Source organism: Nycticebus coucang, chromosome 13 (assembly GCF_027406575.1).
Source record: "Nycticebus coucang isolate mNycCou1 chromosome 13, mNycCou1.pri, whole genome shotgun sequence".
Classification (NCBI taxonomy): Eukaryota; Metazoa; Chordata; class Mammalia; order Primates; family Lorisidae; genus Nycticebus; species Nycticebus coucang.
The window spans coordinates 12,411,381-12,428,844 of NC_069792.1; the positions used below are offsets into that span (position 1 = coordinate 12,411,381).

A 17,464-nucleotide genomic window follows, 5' to 3' on the forward strand; every position below is an offset into this window, starting at 1 on the left:
CAGATTCGGATGAGTGCAGTATCCTAACTGGTCTCCCCATAATGACTCCTGTCTCTCTCCAATCTATCTGCTATATGTCAGACCCATCAGTTTTTTCAAAATACAGATGTGACTTCGGGGACGTGGGGGGGGGGGTCCCTCACAGTGCCCCATGGTGAAGATGAACATCCTTGACCTACTTAACAAGCATTCTCTGGACCTGGACGCCCTCAGCCCTGTCCGTTTTCTCTGCCAGTTCATCTCCAAAACCTCCTGGTGACTGTCCAGCATCCCCACTGCCTGCCAACTGCTCTCACCAAGGTCTGGCCTCATCCGCACACTGGGAAAGGGCTGTTACGTGCTTCTGTTACACGTTCTATTTGTTCTCCCCAGCACTGTCAACTGTAATTACAGACTACATAGAAATTACTTGTTCACTTTTAACCCTCTGCTAAAATGTTAGATCCATATCCGAACACAGACCGTGTCTGTTCTTCACTGGACCTGCCCCAGGGTTCCGTGTTTTGGACATACAACACTACTAAGTACAGAGAATGTGAATCAACAGCTCAGTCAGACAGCAAGGCTCCATCCACTGTGGCTTCCAGGTTTGTCCAATGTGGGCTTGATGCTTTTTCTATCTTTGATGTAAAAAGCTGGTTCTGGCTATGGCACATCAAACCATATGCTCTGGAGTTGGGGAGTTCAGTATAGAATATATTCTGTTCTCCTATTGAAATATAATTTTTTTAACTCTTATATGATAGCTAGTTGGTTTCCATAGTCTGATTCCAAATTTCTAATCTTTTTCTGGTTCTAAATTTCTACTATCTTTTTAGCATGCAGTGAATAATCCTCTGTTCAATGAAGTCTGTTTTATTTGCAAAAGTTTATGTTCTACAGCAAGGTAATCCAAAGTATTTTACCAAACATTAATGATCCCTTAGGTCTTATTAATTACCCTTTTTTTTAACATTTTAAATTGCGTTTATTATGATACTTCTAACATGAATGAAATATATTCATTTTTACAACATCTTTTTAGCATAGCATCTAATTTTATATTCTTTCTCACAAGTTTGATTTTAAATCTCTGAGATCTAGAAGGCAAATTGCATTCCAAACATGTTCTTTCTAGTAAGTTTTTAAAAGACACTATAATAATTGGCAGAAAAAAAGCGTCTCAAATCCTATCTTTATTTTATCCTTCAAATTCAAGATTCAGGGAGGGAAATCTAAATACAATCTCAGGGCCAAGTTCTTTAACTTATTATAAAAAAAATTATCAGCACCTAAAGATACAATACGGGATTCTTCTAATGGTATCACTTATGTCTCATTAGAAGCAGTCCCTACAGATAATGACCTTGGTAAGATCTCAAATCTTAAATTAACATATCAGGTCTATACATAGTCATTTCTTTCCTTCCTTTTTTTTTTTGAGCCAGAGTCTTACTCTGGGTAGAGTGCCGTGGTATCATAGCTCACAGCAACCTCTAACTCTTGGGCTCCAGTGATTCTCTTGCTTCAGCCTTCCAAGTAGCTAGGACTACAGGTGCCCACCACGACATCTGGCTACTTTTAGAGACAGATGTTACTCTGATCTCAAACTCCTGAGCTCAACCAATCCAGCTGCCTCAGCTTTCCAGAGTGCTGGGATTACAGGTGTAAGCCACCATGCCTGGCCCTCCCATAGTCATTTCTAATTTTCTTCAATTTGAATCACCAGTTAGCAGAACTTCTTCATAGAAGAATCCTATGTTGCTCATACTCAAGTCCATCTAGAATGTGGGAAGCCTCCCATGTTCCACGCAGTCACAACAGATTTCTGCATTTTTCCTGTTTTACCCAATTGACTTCTCTTTCTTCAAAATCATACTTAAAGATAATGGAATTAAAAGGATACATTGTTGTCTATACCCATTCTTTCCTTTGTACCTTTCTTTTTTTTTTTTTTTTATTTTTGGCCGGGGCTGGGCTTGAACCCACCACCTCCGGCATATGGGACCGGCGCCCTACCCGTTGAGCCACAGGCGCCGCCCCCTTTCTTTTTTTATTTTTTTCAAGAGATGAGGTACCACTTTGTCACCCAGGCTGAATGGAGTGCAGTGGCACAATCCTAGCTCCCTGCAGCCTCCAACTCCTAGGCTCAAGTGATCCTCCGCACACCACCATGTACAGCTAGCTTTGTTCTTCTTTTTAGAGATGAGTTCATGTTATGTTACCCAGGCTGTTCCCAAGCTCCTGCTCTCAAGTGACCTCCCACCTCAGCCACCCGTGTTGTTGAGATGACAAACTTGAGCCTTAGAACCTGGCTACACAATTTTTTAATCATACAATCTTGGACAAATTATTTATGTTTTATGAATCTTATCTGTCTCATTTGGGAGGGAGATAAAATATAATCTACTTCACGGAGTTCAATACAACAGTACCTTCGCTTGGAGGTGGAGGAGTTCCATGGCCTGAATCTGAACCCCAAGTGCCTGCACCAGACATTTGCTGAAACTGTTTTTTTTTTTTTTTTTTTTTCATGCTGTTTTTAAGCCTGGAACCTAGTTCTTCTTAACCTTCCTCATGCTGACAAATCAGTCATCTCTGAGAGTGGGATTAATTTGTAGAATTGACTAAAGTAGTAGTTCATACATATTTAAATCATGAGAGAGAGCGAGAGTGAGAGCGAGAGAGAGAGAGAGAGAGAGAGAGAGAGAGAGAGAGAGAGAGAGAGAGAGAGAGAGAGAGAAGAGAGAGAGAGAGAGAACTAGGAAACAATGAGATCAGCTTTCCTGAATGATTTGTAAGGAATTTAAGAAATTATTTAGTCACCAGTAGAACTGCTGGAATTGGCAAACAATCTCCCCCAGGGAATTCTTTGAAAACTACCATTCACTTGGAAATTTTAAGACATAGTTATAGCTTAAAACAAAATTATCTTTGTAAAACAGTCAAACTATGGCATATTTTGAAACAAGTAGGTGGCTTAAGGTTAAGAAGCATTTTCAAACCTTTTTCATCATAGTCTTGGTATGTTACACCATCTGCAAAAAAAAAAAAAAAAAGAGAGAGGAAAAAAAACAAGTATTAAATGAGTCATTCTGTGTAACTGCTTAGCTGGAAAACAATGATGACAATGAAGTCCTCTCAAACACAGAATTCTATTCCTCTAAACAATAATGTCTGCACGGTCAGTAATGAATGCCTCCTCTCAAAAGCAACTCGAGAAAAGGGCAGGCGAATTATTCTTAAAAAAAAAATTCCCCAAATTAGCCCAGATTAAAACACACAAAAGTAGAATTAGGATTTAACATCATGTTTTGTTATGGAGGTGTTAGTAGACAAGATGAAATATGAAGGCCTCATGTTCTTTCAATAGTCTAATGTGGTTACAAGACAAAGTGTCATGCATTAGATTTTAAAATTACTTCTTTGACCCCTTTAAAAGAAAAATCCCCATGTAAACACAGCACAGCAAGGTAACATTTTAAGTGACATTTAAAATCTGATGAAAACATGGGCGGCCCCTATGGCTCAAGGAGTAGGGCGCTGGCCCCATACGCTGGAGGTGGCAGGATCAAATCCAGCCCCGGCCAAAAACTGCAAAAAAAAAAAAAAAATCTGATGAAAACATTCATTTAATACCTTCGTCGTGCTGCAATCTTCCATCAGCTACTAATGGTTCACTGGAATCTAAAATGACAAAAACACACCTTTGCCAAAAATGAAAAAAACCAAACACGTTACCAGACGCCACTATAAAAGATTCGCAAGTTAATTCTCATCATTGCAACCTTGTACGGCATGTACTGTCATTATCATTTAACGAAATTTAAGCTGAATAATGTTCCCTAATTTGCTAAGTCACAAACGTAAGAAAAGACAGAGCGCAGAACGAGGACATTCACTCAGCCTAACTCCGCTGTGTCAGCCTATCTCTTCACTTCCCAAATTATCTACAAGGACAAAAGCCCCAATAGTGATTTCTCCTCCTTTCCCGACATAATATAATCTATATTCAGAAATTCTATAAACATCTCGGCAATCAAAAATGATTTTAAGCATAAAGCAATCTGTGTTTTTATCAGAGTGAATCGTTAACCCTGTGTTTCATGACCTTGACCACTGTCTCAAACTGAAACACATATCAATATTTTTATATTCACAAACCTGGAGCTTCCTGTTCATATGTCTTCTCTTCCAAATCCTGATGGTAGTCCTGTGAATCTGTAAGTTAGGAAATAATTAGGAAATTACCAATGTGTCCCAAATAAAGATTACATGTGATAATAAAAACCAGAAAAACACAATTTCCAGTAATGACAGAAATGTGAAATCAAATCCTAAGGATGTTCGAACATGTTCATTCATGGAACAAATAAATAAGTATTAACTTTGCTGAATGCCGGATACAAAGATGAATAAGGCGGTCCTCATCATTAATGGGTTCTCAGCCTAACCACAAGATAGTAAAGCTATATTCTCATTTAGTTTACGTAGATTCAACTGCAGTCAGCAAATAAAAACGAGAGAGGCAGAGAGACAGAAAGAGAGCAGAACAGGTGAATCTGAACCTCCCTGCCCACCCCACAAACACCGCTGCAGAGTGACCTCACCTGGCCTGCCCCGGCGTACTCCGGGGTGCTACACAGACATAGCACTAAAACCACATGGGTTCTAAATACCAGATAACAGTCCCTTGTGGTCCTCAAGCATGGGAAGAATGACCTGTTCCAACACTGGAAGAACAACTAGCCAACACCACCAGGTTACTGACAGATGATGTGTCCATCCATAGTGTGGCCATACCTTCCAGCTGCATCACACATGGCACAACCCAGTTTTGATATTGCATTGACTTTGAAACCGAGGGCCACCAAACCTTGTAACTTAAGGTTATTCCTAATTCCTTTACTGGGAATTTATCCTCAAGCGATAGGCTTCAAAACACAAAACCTATATTCGCAAGATACATGCCATATGATATCTAATAAAATTATTATTTATATATCATGGGATATGTTGATGGATTTAAAATGTATTGTTATTAATAAATTAGATAATATTCCATATATAACCGCATGATGATGTCATTGTAGTTAAGAAGGACAGTGTTAAATTCGAGCTCGCTTGGCTCTTCCACATGAAAACTGTCCTCAGTTTCTGAAAAAGCAAAATTAGACTGACATCACTACTTTTATAAATGGTGTACAGATTTTGTGTATGTGTATTCTGAATCTGTGCTTATGATTAACTTTATTTTAAAATGAATAACTGTTAAAATGAAACACAGACATATTAACTGTCTACTTCACATTTCCTCTTTCACTAGAACTGCACTCTGAAATGTCTCACACAGTCTCATACCCGCTCCCCTCAATAATCCCACAGGATGACAAACACCACACCCTGGGCTGAAGACAGAGGATGATTCATACGGAGGAGCACAGTGACAAAGGCTGGGCCAGGAAAAGTGCTGCTCTCCGGTCCACACTTCACTACAATGGTCTATTTTCTAGACCTGTATTCCTGTTTTCTAGAGAGCTCATATCCACGCCTTTCAAAAAAGCACAGATAGAAGAAGCTTTTGGAAATACACCATCTAATAAATTAGGAGCTGCCTGCTTCTAAAGTAAATTCTTTCTATATTAATTGCGGTGAGAAACAGACAAAATTTACTTTTTCATTACTTTTATGCTTTAAAAAAGCCATATTGACCCATTTAGGCCTTGGCCCTGGTGGTTTCTGGGCTAGTAGCAGAATGGAGGAGTTATAACAGAGGCTTGTCTGGCCCAGAAAGCCTAAAACGTTGCTATCTAACCATTTACAGAAATAGTTTGCTGGTGCTTGGTATAGAAACTAAGAATGGTGTTCTACCCATAGTAGTTACAGAGTTCAGATCAAAACAAGAACCTGTGTTAGATTATCAAATATTTCATCAGTTTGGATTTCACATAACAAATACCAACTCAGAAAAGGGAACACAGTACAGTTTATTAAACTTACTTTTCCTTAGAAATTTACATATTTTGAATTTCCCTTACTACTTAAAAGTGCTTTGAATCAAAATCAGGATGTCTATTTACTTTGGGGGGGAAACACTTTAAAGGAAGCTGTAAAGCTTTGACTTTTTAAAAAATTACATAAATAGTAGTTTTAAAGAGGATTAAGATAAACTTACATAATTATAAATCATCTTTTTTTTTTTCATTTTGAAACAAACAAACGAAAAAAACGTGTCCACCTTCATGAAATGTTTCAGGTTCCAGGGTCTCAGATTTATCGTGTACGTCAGGGGCCGTGAGGAAGCGGTCATCCTCCAGGTGTGGTTCTCCCACCGGGGCACCGTCTTCTTGCTGCAGGTCCTCTCCTTCAACTGTGGCAACAAAGCAACACCAGTCTACAGTGAGGCCACTGGCCACAGACGACCTCAGACACACAATCCCCTGAGAAGGGCTGCTGGGCACTCTCCGCCCATCCTCTGGGCCACTGCGGCTGCTGCTGTCCACGCAAGCCTTTTTCTCTCACTGTGGCCAAGTGCTAATCTGCTTAAGGGGCGGGGGTCTCCTCTCAGTGGAACGTGAACTCACCAAGGGCAGGGGCTTATTGGTTCTCTGTGTGTGCCCAATACATGGCCTGCCTAGCCATAGGAAGGACTCAGTAAGTACCTGATATATGAACAGAAAAATTCATAATTATTACCTTTGGCTCATCAATAAACACTGGATCAGAGAAAAGGTCACACAATGACCATTTACTAAGAATTCACGTAACGTTCCACGTAACAACTTTGAAGGACTAGTCAAATGTTCTTTAGCACAGAGCAGCTGCCGCCTGTATACATCACATACTAGGTGACAGATACACTTGTGACACAGTGCATCCGAACACTATTTTCAGGATTTGAATTATGAGACCGGCTTCTGTGACACACTAAGCTGGTCTAGTTCTTTTCTGTACATGTCGGACATGCCACATTATTCCACTATGATACGGTTTAGATTGTGATTGCGCGTAACAATTACCCCGATAATTGAGTGTGGCTCCTACATACAACACTCTGACTAAAGAGCTTGAATTAGCTGGAAGTGCTGTGCAAACCACACAGCCATCAGGAGTGTGGGGCACAGAATGCTCAGTTCTGAATTTGAGCTCTTCTTATGCTTGTGCACACCAGCTGTGTGACTATGGGCGAAATACTTCACTACTCTCTGCTTAAGACTTCTCTTTCATAAAATAGGAAAAACAAGTGTCTATTCATAACACCATTATGAAGATTAAAAATAAGTGGCCCATAATAAGAACTTAGGTGTTATTATCATTACAGTGGTAACAACAATGCTATTTCCACTGCTGCTGAATTCCTAATTCCACCCCCAAACAGCAGAAAACTTCGGTCATCCCTGAGCCTTTAGTGTGGCGTGGCCATACGCTCAGGTGTTACCGAGACAGACAGACCCATTAATGTCAATAGTAACAATTTGTTTCTGTCTTCTCCTGACAGCTTGCTATGCTGTTTTTCCTCATTTCAGATTTTCTGCTACTCAGCAAACCAATCACCAGTTCTAATTCCTGTTGCAAATGTTACTACTCTTTTTCTTCTCATTATCTCCTTCTTTCCTTATTCTGTTTTCATTCTATCCTTGCAATTTGTAAATTTTCACCTAAGCAGGATTTAGCTCTCCGATCAATGGAGATGTCCCTATTTTCAGAAGGGAAACCAGCCAAGCCTTCCAAGCCACTTTGGACAGCCTGGTAGGAAGAGAACTTCCCGAGGTTAACTAGACATTGCCAAGTGCTCTGCAGCTGCCAGTCACACCATCCCACTTTGATACACGAGGAACTGGTATATTTTGCTAGAGCCGTGGCAGATACGGGACCGAATTCCTTCCTGGGATGTACTGTCGTGAGGCAGGGAGCCACGTCCTGAGGAGATGTGAAGATCGGGTGGGGGAGGGAAACACGTGCTCGGCAAAAGATACCCCAGGGGCAGGGCTGCCACAGGCAGGGGTAGGCTGGGCCACTTCAAGGAAAAGGGACAGGGCCAGTGGCTAGAGACAGCAGGAGACAGGAGAAACAGTCTACAACCCGATGCACAGCTGGCCGGTCACAGAGGAGCAAGGGTGCAAACAGGGCGAGCCAGGCGGGTGCGACAGCCAGGCCCAGAGGGCAGGGTGTGCCCTGGTGGCGACGCCCACAGGACTTCCTGATGGATTAGATACAGGAGGGGAGAAGTGGAGAAAACAAGGGAAACTCCTGAGCTTTTAGCTTATGCAACTCAGTGGGAAGGGAAGCCATTAACTAAAACATAGCAGACAAGACTAGGAATCTTTCAGCGGTGTGGGGAGAGGAGGAGCTGTGAGGTAGGAAAGAATCACGAGTTCTGCGCGAAGCATATTTTAAGTGTGAGACGCTCGTAAGACATCCAAATGGAAATGTCTCATAGCTGGATAATCCTGGAGTTCAGATGAGTGATCGGGGCTGCAGCCATATATCCAGAAGTTGCTAGCATATAAATAATATTTAAAGCCACAGACCACATATGCGATTTCTTAAGGAAAAAGTCTCAGTAAAGAAAAGAGCAGGTCCCAGAAGAGGGCTGTCGCGAGGAATGTGGTACCCGACTCCATCCTTCCCTCCTCCACCCATCTGCCCACCTAAGTGTCCCCAGGTCTTCCTACTCCCGTCCAGCCCACCGTGGGCCAAACTGAGTTTGGTCACCCTCTCGACTCACTTGGGCACAGTCCTGCCTCCCTCCTGCGCACTTCCCGTGCTGCGGACAGGAATACACAGCCTTCCTGAGCACCCTCCCCAGGGGCCGCCTTCCCGTCATCCCCACGCCTTCTCCTACACATTCCCTGTACAACCCTGAAATACTTTTAGATCCACTCTTGCCTCTGCGCTATGCCCTCTACTTAAAACACTCACCCACAAGTGTGGCCCAATGGATTTCTACTAAGAGAAGATACCATTTCTTCCGGGAAGCCTCTTCTACTCCTAAAATCCTGTGTTTCCGCATTACTCCTCCTACCCTGTCATATGGAAATCATTTATTTAGGCTGCATCTTCCTTAGGTTAAAGTTAGAGGGGGAAAAAAAAGCTGGAGGCAAGCGGTGCCTGTGCTTGCTCCTAGGTGCAAAATAGGAGCAGGTGAAAAGAAGCTGTAACAAAGGCCACAGGCTTCTACCTGCCCAGCATCGGCAAAACCCAGTTTAAATGACAGGAAGTTGTTTGTTCTCACCACTTTTTTTTTCCTTGTGCTAACTTTGGACCACATTGAACCACGGAGTAATAGGATACCACAGTGCTCCTCCCCTTACCAAGCTCTTCACGAGCCACATTTGGGGGTCCTGCTGTTTTTATAAAGGGATGCCTTAAGCAGCAGCCTTACAATATACTAATGCAGTGGTTTCTGAACTATCATTTAGTATCCCCTACATAGAGCTCCCGTAAGGAATTATTTAGGTCTAAGTGCTTGGAAAATGCTACCATTTTCATGCTTTTTCCTGTCTGCTAACATAACCTACAGTATTGGAAGCGTCTCTGCTTTTGTTTTGGTGGCTAGCCAAGTATGAGTGCAATCTGAGGGCGGATGACAGCCTTGGATACACCACCACAGCTTGCCGGTGTCCTATTTTCTCCTCTCTTGTTTTTTCCATCTATTCTTGATGGATCACTGCTTTCCATTCATTCATTCTCATTTATTCCTACCCTTTCCCTCTAAGCTGTACGCAGTTACATTCCCTCACAGTGGGGCGGGGGGATAAAATAAAGTGTGTACAGGGCTACTTCAAAAGTAATACTTGCCCCTAATAACTTTAAAAAGTTTTTTTTAAATAATCCAAACAGCCAATTGACATGTAAATTTTAAAATAATGTCAAAATCATATTTAAGTAATTCATGACAAAACAATAGATTTTAATTCATACCATGTTCTCTGTGTACCGTTTCATGGAGAAGGGGCTGAATTTGTTCGTTTATTTCATCTTCAATATTCTTGGGTTCTAAAATAATTACAAAACATAACTAAACAGAAAAATTCAAACATTAATGTCAAACTCTAACACTCAAATATGGCATTTGTGCATATACATTAAAATAAACGTATCTGGCTAAGTAATTATGCTTTTTTTTTTTTTGGCCGGGGCTGGGTTTGAACCTACCACCTCCAGCATATGAGGCTGGCGCCTTACTCCTTTGAACCACAGGCACCGCCCTATAATTACACATTCTTTTTATATCAGTTTACCATGATAGCTGTTTAAAATTGGTTTTATTTTTTCAGCAGGTATTAAAGGTTAAGAGACTTTCAGTAAGATTTTTAAAGGGAGAAAACTAATTCAGGCTCAGATTTTTATTTTAAATAAAAGCCTCACAAAAAAGCAAAATGACTTCAGTTTCTATTAAGTTTAGATTAATGGTAGAATAAAGTGACAACACCTTCATATAGAGAAGTACTGGGAGCTATAGATAAAAGCTGGGAAGCTCACTCAGCGTCTTTCCTGACAGGAGAAAGGACATCCTTGCTGGTGAGGGGACTGAGGGTGCCCGGAGTTAGCTGACCACTCCCACATGTTGTCCATGAGTACAAGACCCTACATCATAACGGACAATCCTTTCAGCTTTGGAGAACCTCATCTGACTTTTTTTATTTTTATTTTATTTTTATAGATGTTTGTATTTCACAAGCCAGTCTCATACTCCCCGTATCCTCTCACAATGCCTGTGTCAGCTTCCTCAGAGGATGCCCAGTTTCACAACTACTAAAAGCACCATCCAAAGAGAACTAGGCCCGGTGCCTCGATTTGATGCCCTCTGGCACAGAGTGCAGTGGGGCGGTGCACTCTGCTCTTCTGTCTAACCCTTTAGCGCAGGCATCCTCAAACTGCGGCCCGCGGGCCACATGAAGCTGTGTGAATTGTATTTGGTCCTGTTTTTTTTTTTTTTTTTTTTACTTCAAAATAAGATATGTGCAGTGTGCATAGGAATTTTTTCATAGTTTTTTTTTTTTTTTAAACTATAGTTCAGCCCTCCAACGGTCTGAGGGACAGTGAATAGGCCCCCTGTTTAAAAAGTTTGAGGACGCCTGCTTTAGCAGATTCCTTCGCCTACTTGGAAGACAATATAAGACCTCCACAAGTGAACCTCCAGAATCATCTGCCACCAGCACTGGCTGGGGCCTCAGTGAGCACACCACGCCATTCCAACTTCCCGTGAGTTTGTCAACACTATTCCTCTTCCCCGGAGAGGGCTGGTGAAGGCAGAAGCCAGACTGCAATGGATTAACGAATGAATGTATTTTTTTTAGAATAAAGTAAAATTTGAGGTAGTAAATGCAAATATACATTTAAACTATAAAAACTAAATTTATTGCTTGCTCTTGAGCCATGGTATGATTATAGCAATCCTTCAGGAATGAGAGACGGTAACTTCTTCTAGGCTTATTAACTGAACAAAACTCAGAAAATTTATTTATCTTAAAAAGAAGGAGAATTATAAAATATTCTTCATCAGTACACAAGGATAAAACCCGCGTAAAGTTCAGCCCGCACCCCACACTTAAGTGGCAGTAAATCAGTAAATGCGCAGTGCTATACCGAACACTTCCACTAGGTGGGGCAAAGAAACCAGAGTTCTCGAGAGCTGTGTCAGAAAAAATGTGCAGCAGCTAAACAGAACTTCCTAATAAATAACATACCATAAATAAGAAATGATTGTAGTGATGGATTAAAATTTAATTTATTCATTTATTAAAATATTTCAGGACTGTCCATCCTTAAGGGTCATAGGCCCTCTGGTAACTGTGGAGATATTTGACCTGTGAATCTACGCAGGTGCGAGACGGGCTTCACAGAGGATCACAGGGAGGGCTGGGCAGTCTCTGATGCGGACAGGAGACCCTCACATTAAAAGGATGGAGACCTCACTAGATCTACTCTATTAAATCATGTGGGAAACGATGACAACACTAGTGTATAACATGTGTGTATTTTTACTTTCATGTAACATGTAGCGTCGTGCTGGAATTGGAATCCAGAAACTAACACTCAGTTCATGATGTGTCAAACTGTGTGGTCTTGGACAAACGCCAAATCCATGCCTAAGACTCTTGTGCTCTTAAAAATTAAAATTATCCTGTACAATTTTTCATTAAAAAAAATGTTGACTATAAGATTTCAGAAGAAAAAGCAGTTATTCCACGAACAATGTGAAACAAATTTCTAGGTAAAATATGATTTTGTGAACTGAAGAAGGGAACAGGTGTCAGAGGGCACATCCCAGTGGGATGTAAGGACGAGGACAACTCACCTGCCCCCACAGGAGCCTGCTCCTCCAGCTCAGCGTCTGGCTCCGCTTCTGGTGGGACTGTGGGCTCTGAAGCAGATCTTTCCTTAAGTCCTGCATTTTTTATTCACAGAGTTAACTTAAGTTTTGGGTTTTTTTAAAATATATAAAACCAGGAAAAGTATTATTCTCAAACATTTAATTCAAAGTGCAAGTAAGGCACAGTTTCCGGTATTACAGGCCTACAAGTGGAAGAAGAGCATCCTCTCTAACCTCACATGGGTCTTTACTTTCTCTTTGTTTCTCAGTTAACCTTTCACTTAAAAATAAAACGGAACATTGTTGTTTAAATGTTTATGAATCTCAGAAATACTGTCAGGCCTAAACTTACCAAAAGACCTTCAGTGAGTTAAAGTTCTTCTTCCTAAGTCCTGAAGTTTCGATTCAGCAGTGAGATAACTAAGCGCAGGAAGCTTTCTGTTAATCAGGTATGTTCCAAATTTTGATTTATATATAATTATTTTTTCTTCTTGAAAAACAAGAAACACTTAAAAATAAGAAATCATATGTAACTCACTATTTGTAATCTTCAAAAGATAACACTAATAATCATACTGTTTTATAAACAGCTAAAAGATGTTGGGCGGGGAATAGAAGTTCCTTTGCGTTTTGTTAAGTCCTAAAGAAGATAAGGTATTGGGGTAATTTAACGTGAAAACTGACTCTGAAGTCCATGCAAGCCTAAAATCCATTATATTCAGTTCTTTGATATTTTGTACGGAAAACATTAAAACAGAACATCAATTAAGTAAAACTATTTAGAAAACTAAGCTAGAGCCAAGAGTCTGAGATTCCTGCTGACAAATCGGAGGCTCTTCTCAGAGTTGCCAGGAGCCCTGGTCCTCCCTGCAGGGAGGTGCCCGGCATGGCAGCCGCCTCGGTGGAAAGGCCTCGGCAGAGGACAGACGCCGTTGGCTCATCTTCAGCGCCTCGTACCACTCTTCTTACAGTGCACTACTGTGTCTGAAAAATTCCCATCCCAATGTCTTTTACGCTTGTTTTAAAATTCTTTTTACTTTTCATTCCCTTTTCTATGTCTCAGTTTTCTCTTACTGACAAAAACATACTCCCACATTCTTTAAAAGAGTCTCCCAAATCTTAAAAAGACACAGACAGGGACACATCGGGCCCTCACATCATTTGTAGCCCCTCCAGCTACTATTTCCAGCACTACTGCCACACAAGACCCAGCCCTAGTACACCCCACACCGACACACACGCTTGTGGTCCACACCTTCGTGACCTGTACCTCTAAGACAGGTTCTCAAGGGACCTCAGGTCCTCCTCACTGTAGTTCAGTTTGGGGAGTGAAGGGAGGGATGAAGGCCTAATAAAAGTCATTGAACTTCAAATTCAAAGTCAGGGCTGCCCTGACTCTGACATCCCTCCATGGTTAGTGGTATGGAACCATTAATTGCCAAGTTCTGCTGAATGAATACATCTGTAGAATCAAGTCATTTGCCTTTGCACTCTGGGCACCTTTGCCAACATCGGGCTCATAACAATTGCTCAATAAACACCTGCTGGAAGGCTGAACACCCCAGTGGTGTGACTGCTCTGCTAGTCCCCCTGGGGGCAGAGGTTCCCTCCAGGGCCAGGCTTCCTCATCCCACTGGAAGGGTGTGGGTTGGAGATGTGGGAAAGGGGACTCACTCACACCAGTTTCTCTGCTACCGTTTACCAGAGACCCAAATCTCTGCTCTAGCATCTACCATTTTAGTACCACAGGCCTAGTTTGCCTGGGACAGTTCCAATTTATGCCCATTGTCCTGGAATAATTACTTCACTCTCAAAAGTATCTCAGTTTGAATAAAAAAATCACAGGGTCATTCTTCATTAACGCTGCACATTATAGGCTTTCAAACTGTGCTCCGTGGTTAAGTAAGCAATGAAATCTTTTCCTGTCAAACAATAAAGATTTGAAATGCCCCAAACTTTTATGTTTTGAGAACAGTTTCATTTGGAAAAACAAATTCTAATGCCAAAGTGTTTGTGAACTACTAGTATACCAATATTCAGAATGCAGTGCCCCTAAAAGTCAGCTTTCTTTAAAGCAACTTGGAATTCTGTCTCCAAAATTGAAATTGCAAAATATAGAAAAACATAAAAACAAAAGCCGGTAACAGCAGAAAATATTGAGCAGTTATTTTTTTTTTTTTCTGTCCAAAGTGGCAGCTGAATTATGCACTTAATACTTGGTCGTAGCCATTTCAAAGGCAAAACCAGCACGGAAATAAACAATACCATGGGCTTCAAACAAGCTGAGGATCATTTTAGTACATCGCCTTCCCCAGACCCTTATCACCTTATAAACACTTAACTAGAATTGCTTTACCAACCCATATAGAAGAATGTCCCTACGAGATTTTATTCTGGTGTTTAAAAAAAAAAAAAACTGTTTGCTACCCAAACTCACTTCGGTTTTAACAGGTGAGGTAAAAGACAAACAAAAATTAAATAAGGAAAAAAATACACATAAGGCCAATTCACAGTCAAGGAAAAGGTTTTCAAACCAAATTTATTTTGAGATACAAATGGCAAAAATGTAGCAGTCAAGAAATGTTCAAAATTATGTTACAAAATGAGATATATTAGTTTTTATGTTCCTAGGGCAGCATTTAACAAAACCCCAACTTTACAAATGGCTTGAGCAAAAAGGAGATTGATTATCTAACTAAACAGGATGCAGAGAGGCAGGCTGGCTGGCTCCCAGCCTGGCTTCATCCGTGGGCAACCAGGGCTCCCCTCACTGTAAGCTTCTCTTTCAAACGAGATGATGTCCAAAGCAAAAGGATCACCTCTAGTTCTGCTTCATTCCTAGGCTTGAGAAAATCGTCCTTAAACTTCCCAGCAGTCTTCCCTTTCAGTTTTAATAGTCAGGACCCACTTCCACTCCTAAGTTGGTGGGAGGAACAAGATGACCACAGCTGCCTCAGAGCCATTGTCTGGGGCTGAATGAGCAACGCAAGTCTATGCAATGGTCATGACATGATTCAGAAAATAACTTAGGCTTTTCCTTAAAACACATCTGTTTTTAGTTCCTTAAATTCAAAAATTTAATAAAAATTGCATTCAATAACTATGATTGTCCTTCCAATTTCAGTTAGAACCTTAAAAAGTGAATGAAATTAGTACTTTAAATCAATCACTCATAGTAAATATAACTGACACAGATACCCAAGCTTTCTCTTTTTTTGGCAGTTTCTGGCCGGGGCTGGGTTTTAACCCACCACCTCCGCACATAGGGCTGGCGCCCTAGTCCTTTGAGCCACAGGCGCCTCCCACCAAGCTTTCTTTATTCACTGCTGCCCAGCTCCCCCTGACCATAATGGGAAAGAATCATCGTACTTCCTTAAGTCTGTCGCAGTTGTAAACTTTCTCAATTGCATGTTCGTTCATTATTTATTTAGCACCTGTTAATGCAAGGCACTGCTCTACAGTAAATGAATATACAACACTCTCTCCTTCCAAGGACAGAACAATTTAAAAAATAAATACATGCTACGTAGAGTATATGGGATGAGAATAAATGGTATGAGGAATAAATGGGCCAGGGAGGGTGGCACGGAATGGGAACAGCTATTCACAATTGGGAAGGGAAGGACTCACTGACAACGTTTGGACAGACTTCTGGACAGAAGGCATGAGGCCATGTAAATTACACTGGGGAAGAGCGCTCCAGGTGACTGGAACAGTGTGTGCAGTCAAGGTCCCTTAACAACAGGGATCCATTCAGGGAAATGTGTCAAAAGGTATGTGTACCGCAATGTGTCCTTAGGTAACTCTGTCATGTGTGAACATTATTGGATGTATTCACACAAATCTAGACGGCACGGCCTGCTACATGCCCAGGCATGTGCTAGAACCCACTGCTCCTGGGCTACACACCTCAACGGTGCGTTCCTGCAGGTGACTGTACCACCATGGCGAGGACTTCTGTACCTAAACACATCTAAACATTTAAAAACACAGAAAAAAGATGGTATAATCTCACAGGACCCCTAATGATGTATGCAGTCTCTAAAACATTACGGGGATGTGACAATACAAATTTCCTCATCTAGGAACATATCTGGTGTGGGGCGGAGCCGGGTCACCCATGCAGTAAGAGAAGACTGAGCAGGGGACGAGCAGCAGGAAGGTCTGGGACACTGGATCATGAGAGCTGAAAAATTGATTTCTCCTATGAGTGATAAGCAAGCTGCTCCCTCAACAAATTCTGGAAGAGAATTTCAAATTTATTTTGCTTCATGGGATTTCATATACCTAGCCCATCAAAAACTACAAATTTTTAAAAATTAGCTTTTTAATGTTTGGCTTACTAATTCAATGGTATACAGACTGGGGCTGGGTGTGGTGACTCACTCCTACAATCCCAGCACTTCAGGAAGCCACGGCAGAAGGATTGCTTGAGGACAGAGTTCATGGTCAATGGTACAGACTGATGAAAATTTTGGTCTTACCAATCCAGGTTAATCCAGCCACAGTCAAGTGCAAAGCCTAAGTGTTCTGGATTGCTACTGCTTTAATTGCAAGTGGCCTAGCAGCATACAACAATACATCCCGAGAATAAGACTAACAGGTATGTAAAAATGGAGAAATATCTTGGGACATAATACACCAGAAATGCACATATACTAATTGTCCATGCTAATCCTTGTTGTTTCTGTTATATGTAAAAAGTGAATCCAGATCTTATTCAGTATACCAGCAAAAGTCACAGACCTTACCACAACTCTAGACTATCTTGAACTAACTGCTGCTCCCTGATATGCAGGGTGGCCACAAAGTTCGTGTGCAAATTGAAATTGCATGCGAACTTTATGGCCAACCTGTATAATAAGATCCACAAAGAACTCAAACGTATAAGCAAGAAAAGAACAAGTGATCCCATCACAGGCTGGGCAAGGGACTTGAAGAGAAACTTCTCTGAAGAAGACAGGTGCACGGCCTACAGACATACAAAAAAATGCTCATCATCCTTAATCATCAGAGAAATGCAAATCAAAACTACTTTGAGATATCATCTAACTCCAGTAAGATTAGCCCATATCACAAAATCCCAAGACCAGAGATGTTGGCGTGGATGTGGAGAAAAGGGAACACTTCTACACTGTTGGTGGGAATGCAAATTAATACATTCCT

The 17,464-nt window shown here is 41.3% G+C and overlaps 1 protein-coding gene across 5 annotated transcripts in view; it reads right to left on the reverse strand.

The window, feature by feature from the left end:
• Window positions 1-17,464, reverse strand: part of ASPH (aspartate beta-hydroxylase) — a 230,019-nt gene that overhangs the window by 148,842 nt on the left and 63,713 nt on the right. For 3 of the 5 annotated variants that reach the window (XM_053558390.1, XM_053558391.1, XM_053558392.1), the window contains 6 exons: window positions 12,284-12,373; window positions 9,904-9,978; window positions 6,218-6,349; window positions 4,144-4,200; window positions 3,619-3,666; window positions 2,985-3,017 (listed from right to left, as the gene is read on the reverse strand). In XM_053558390.1, the coding sequence (XP_053414365.1) occupies window positions 2,985-3,017; window positions 3,619-3,666; window positions 4,144-4,200; window positions 6,218-6,349; window positions 9,904-9,978; window positions 12,284-12,373 (435 nt within the window). The remainder of the gene's footprint in view (window positions 1-2,984; window positions 3,018-3,618; window positions 3,667-4,143; window positions 4,201-6,217; window positions 6,350-9,903; window positions 9,979-12,283; window positions 12,374-17,464) is intronic. The other 2 variants (XM_053558393.1, XM_053558394.1) reach the window with 1 other exon arrangement.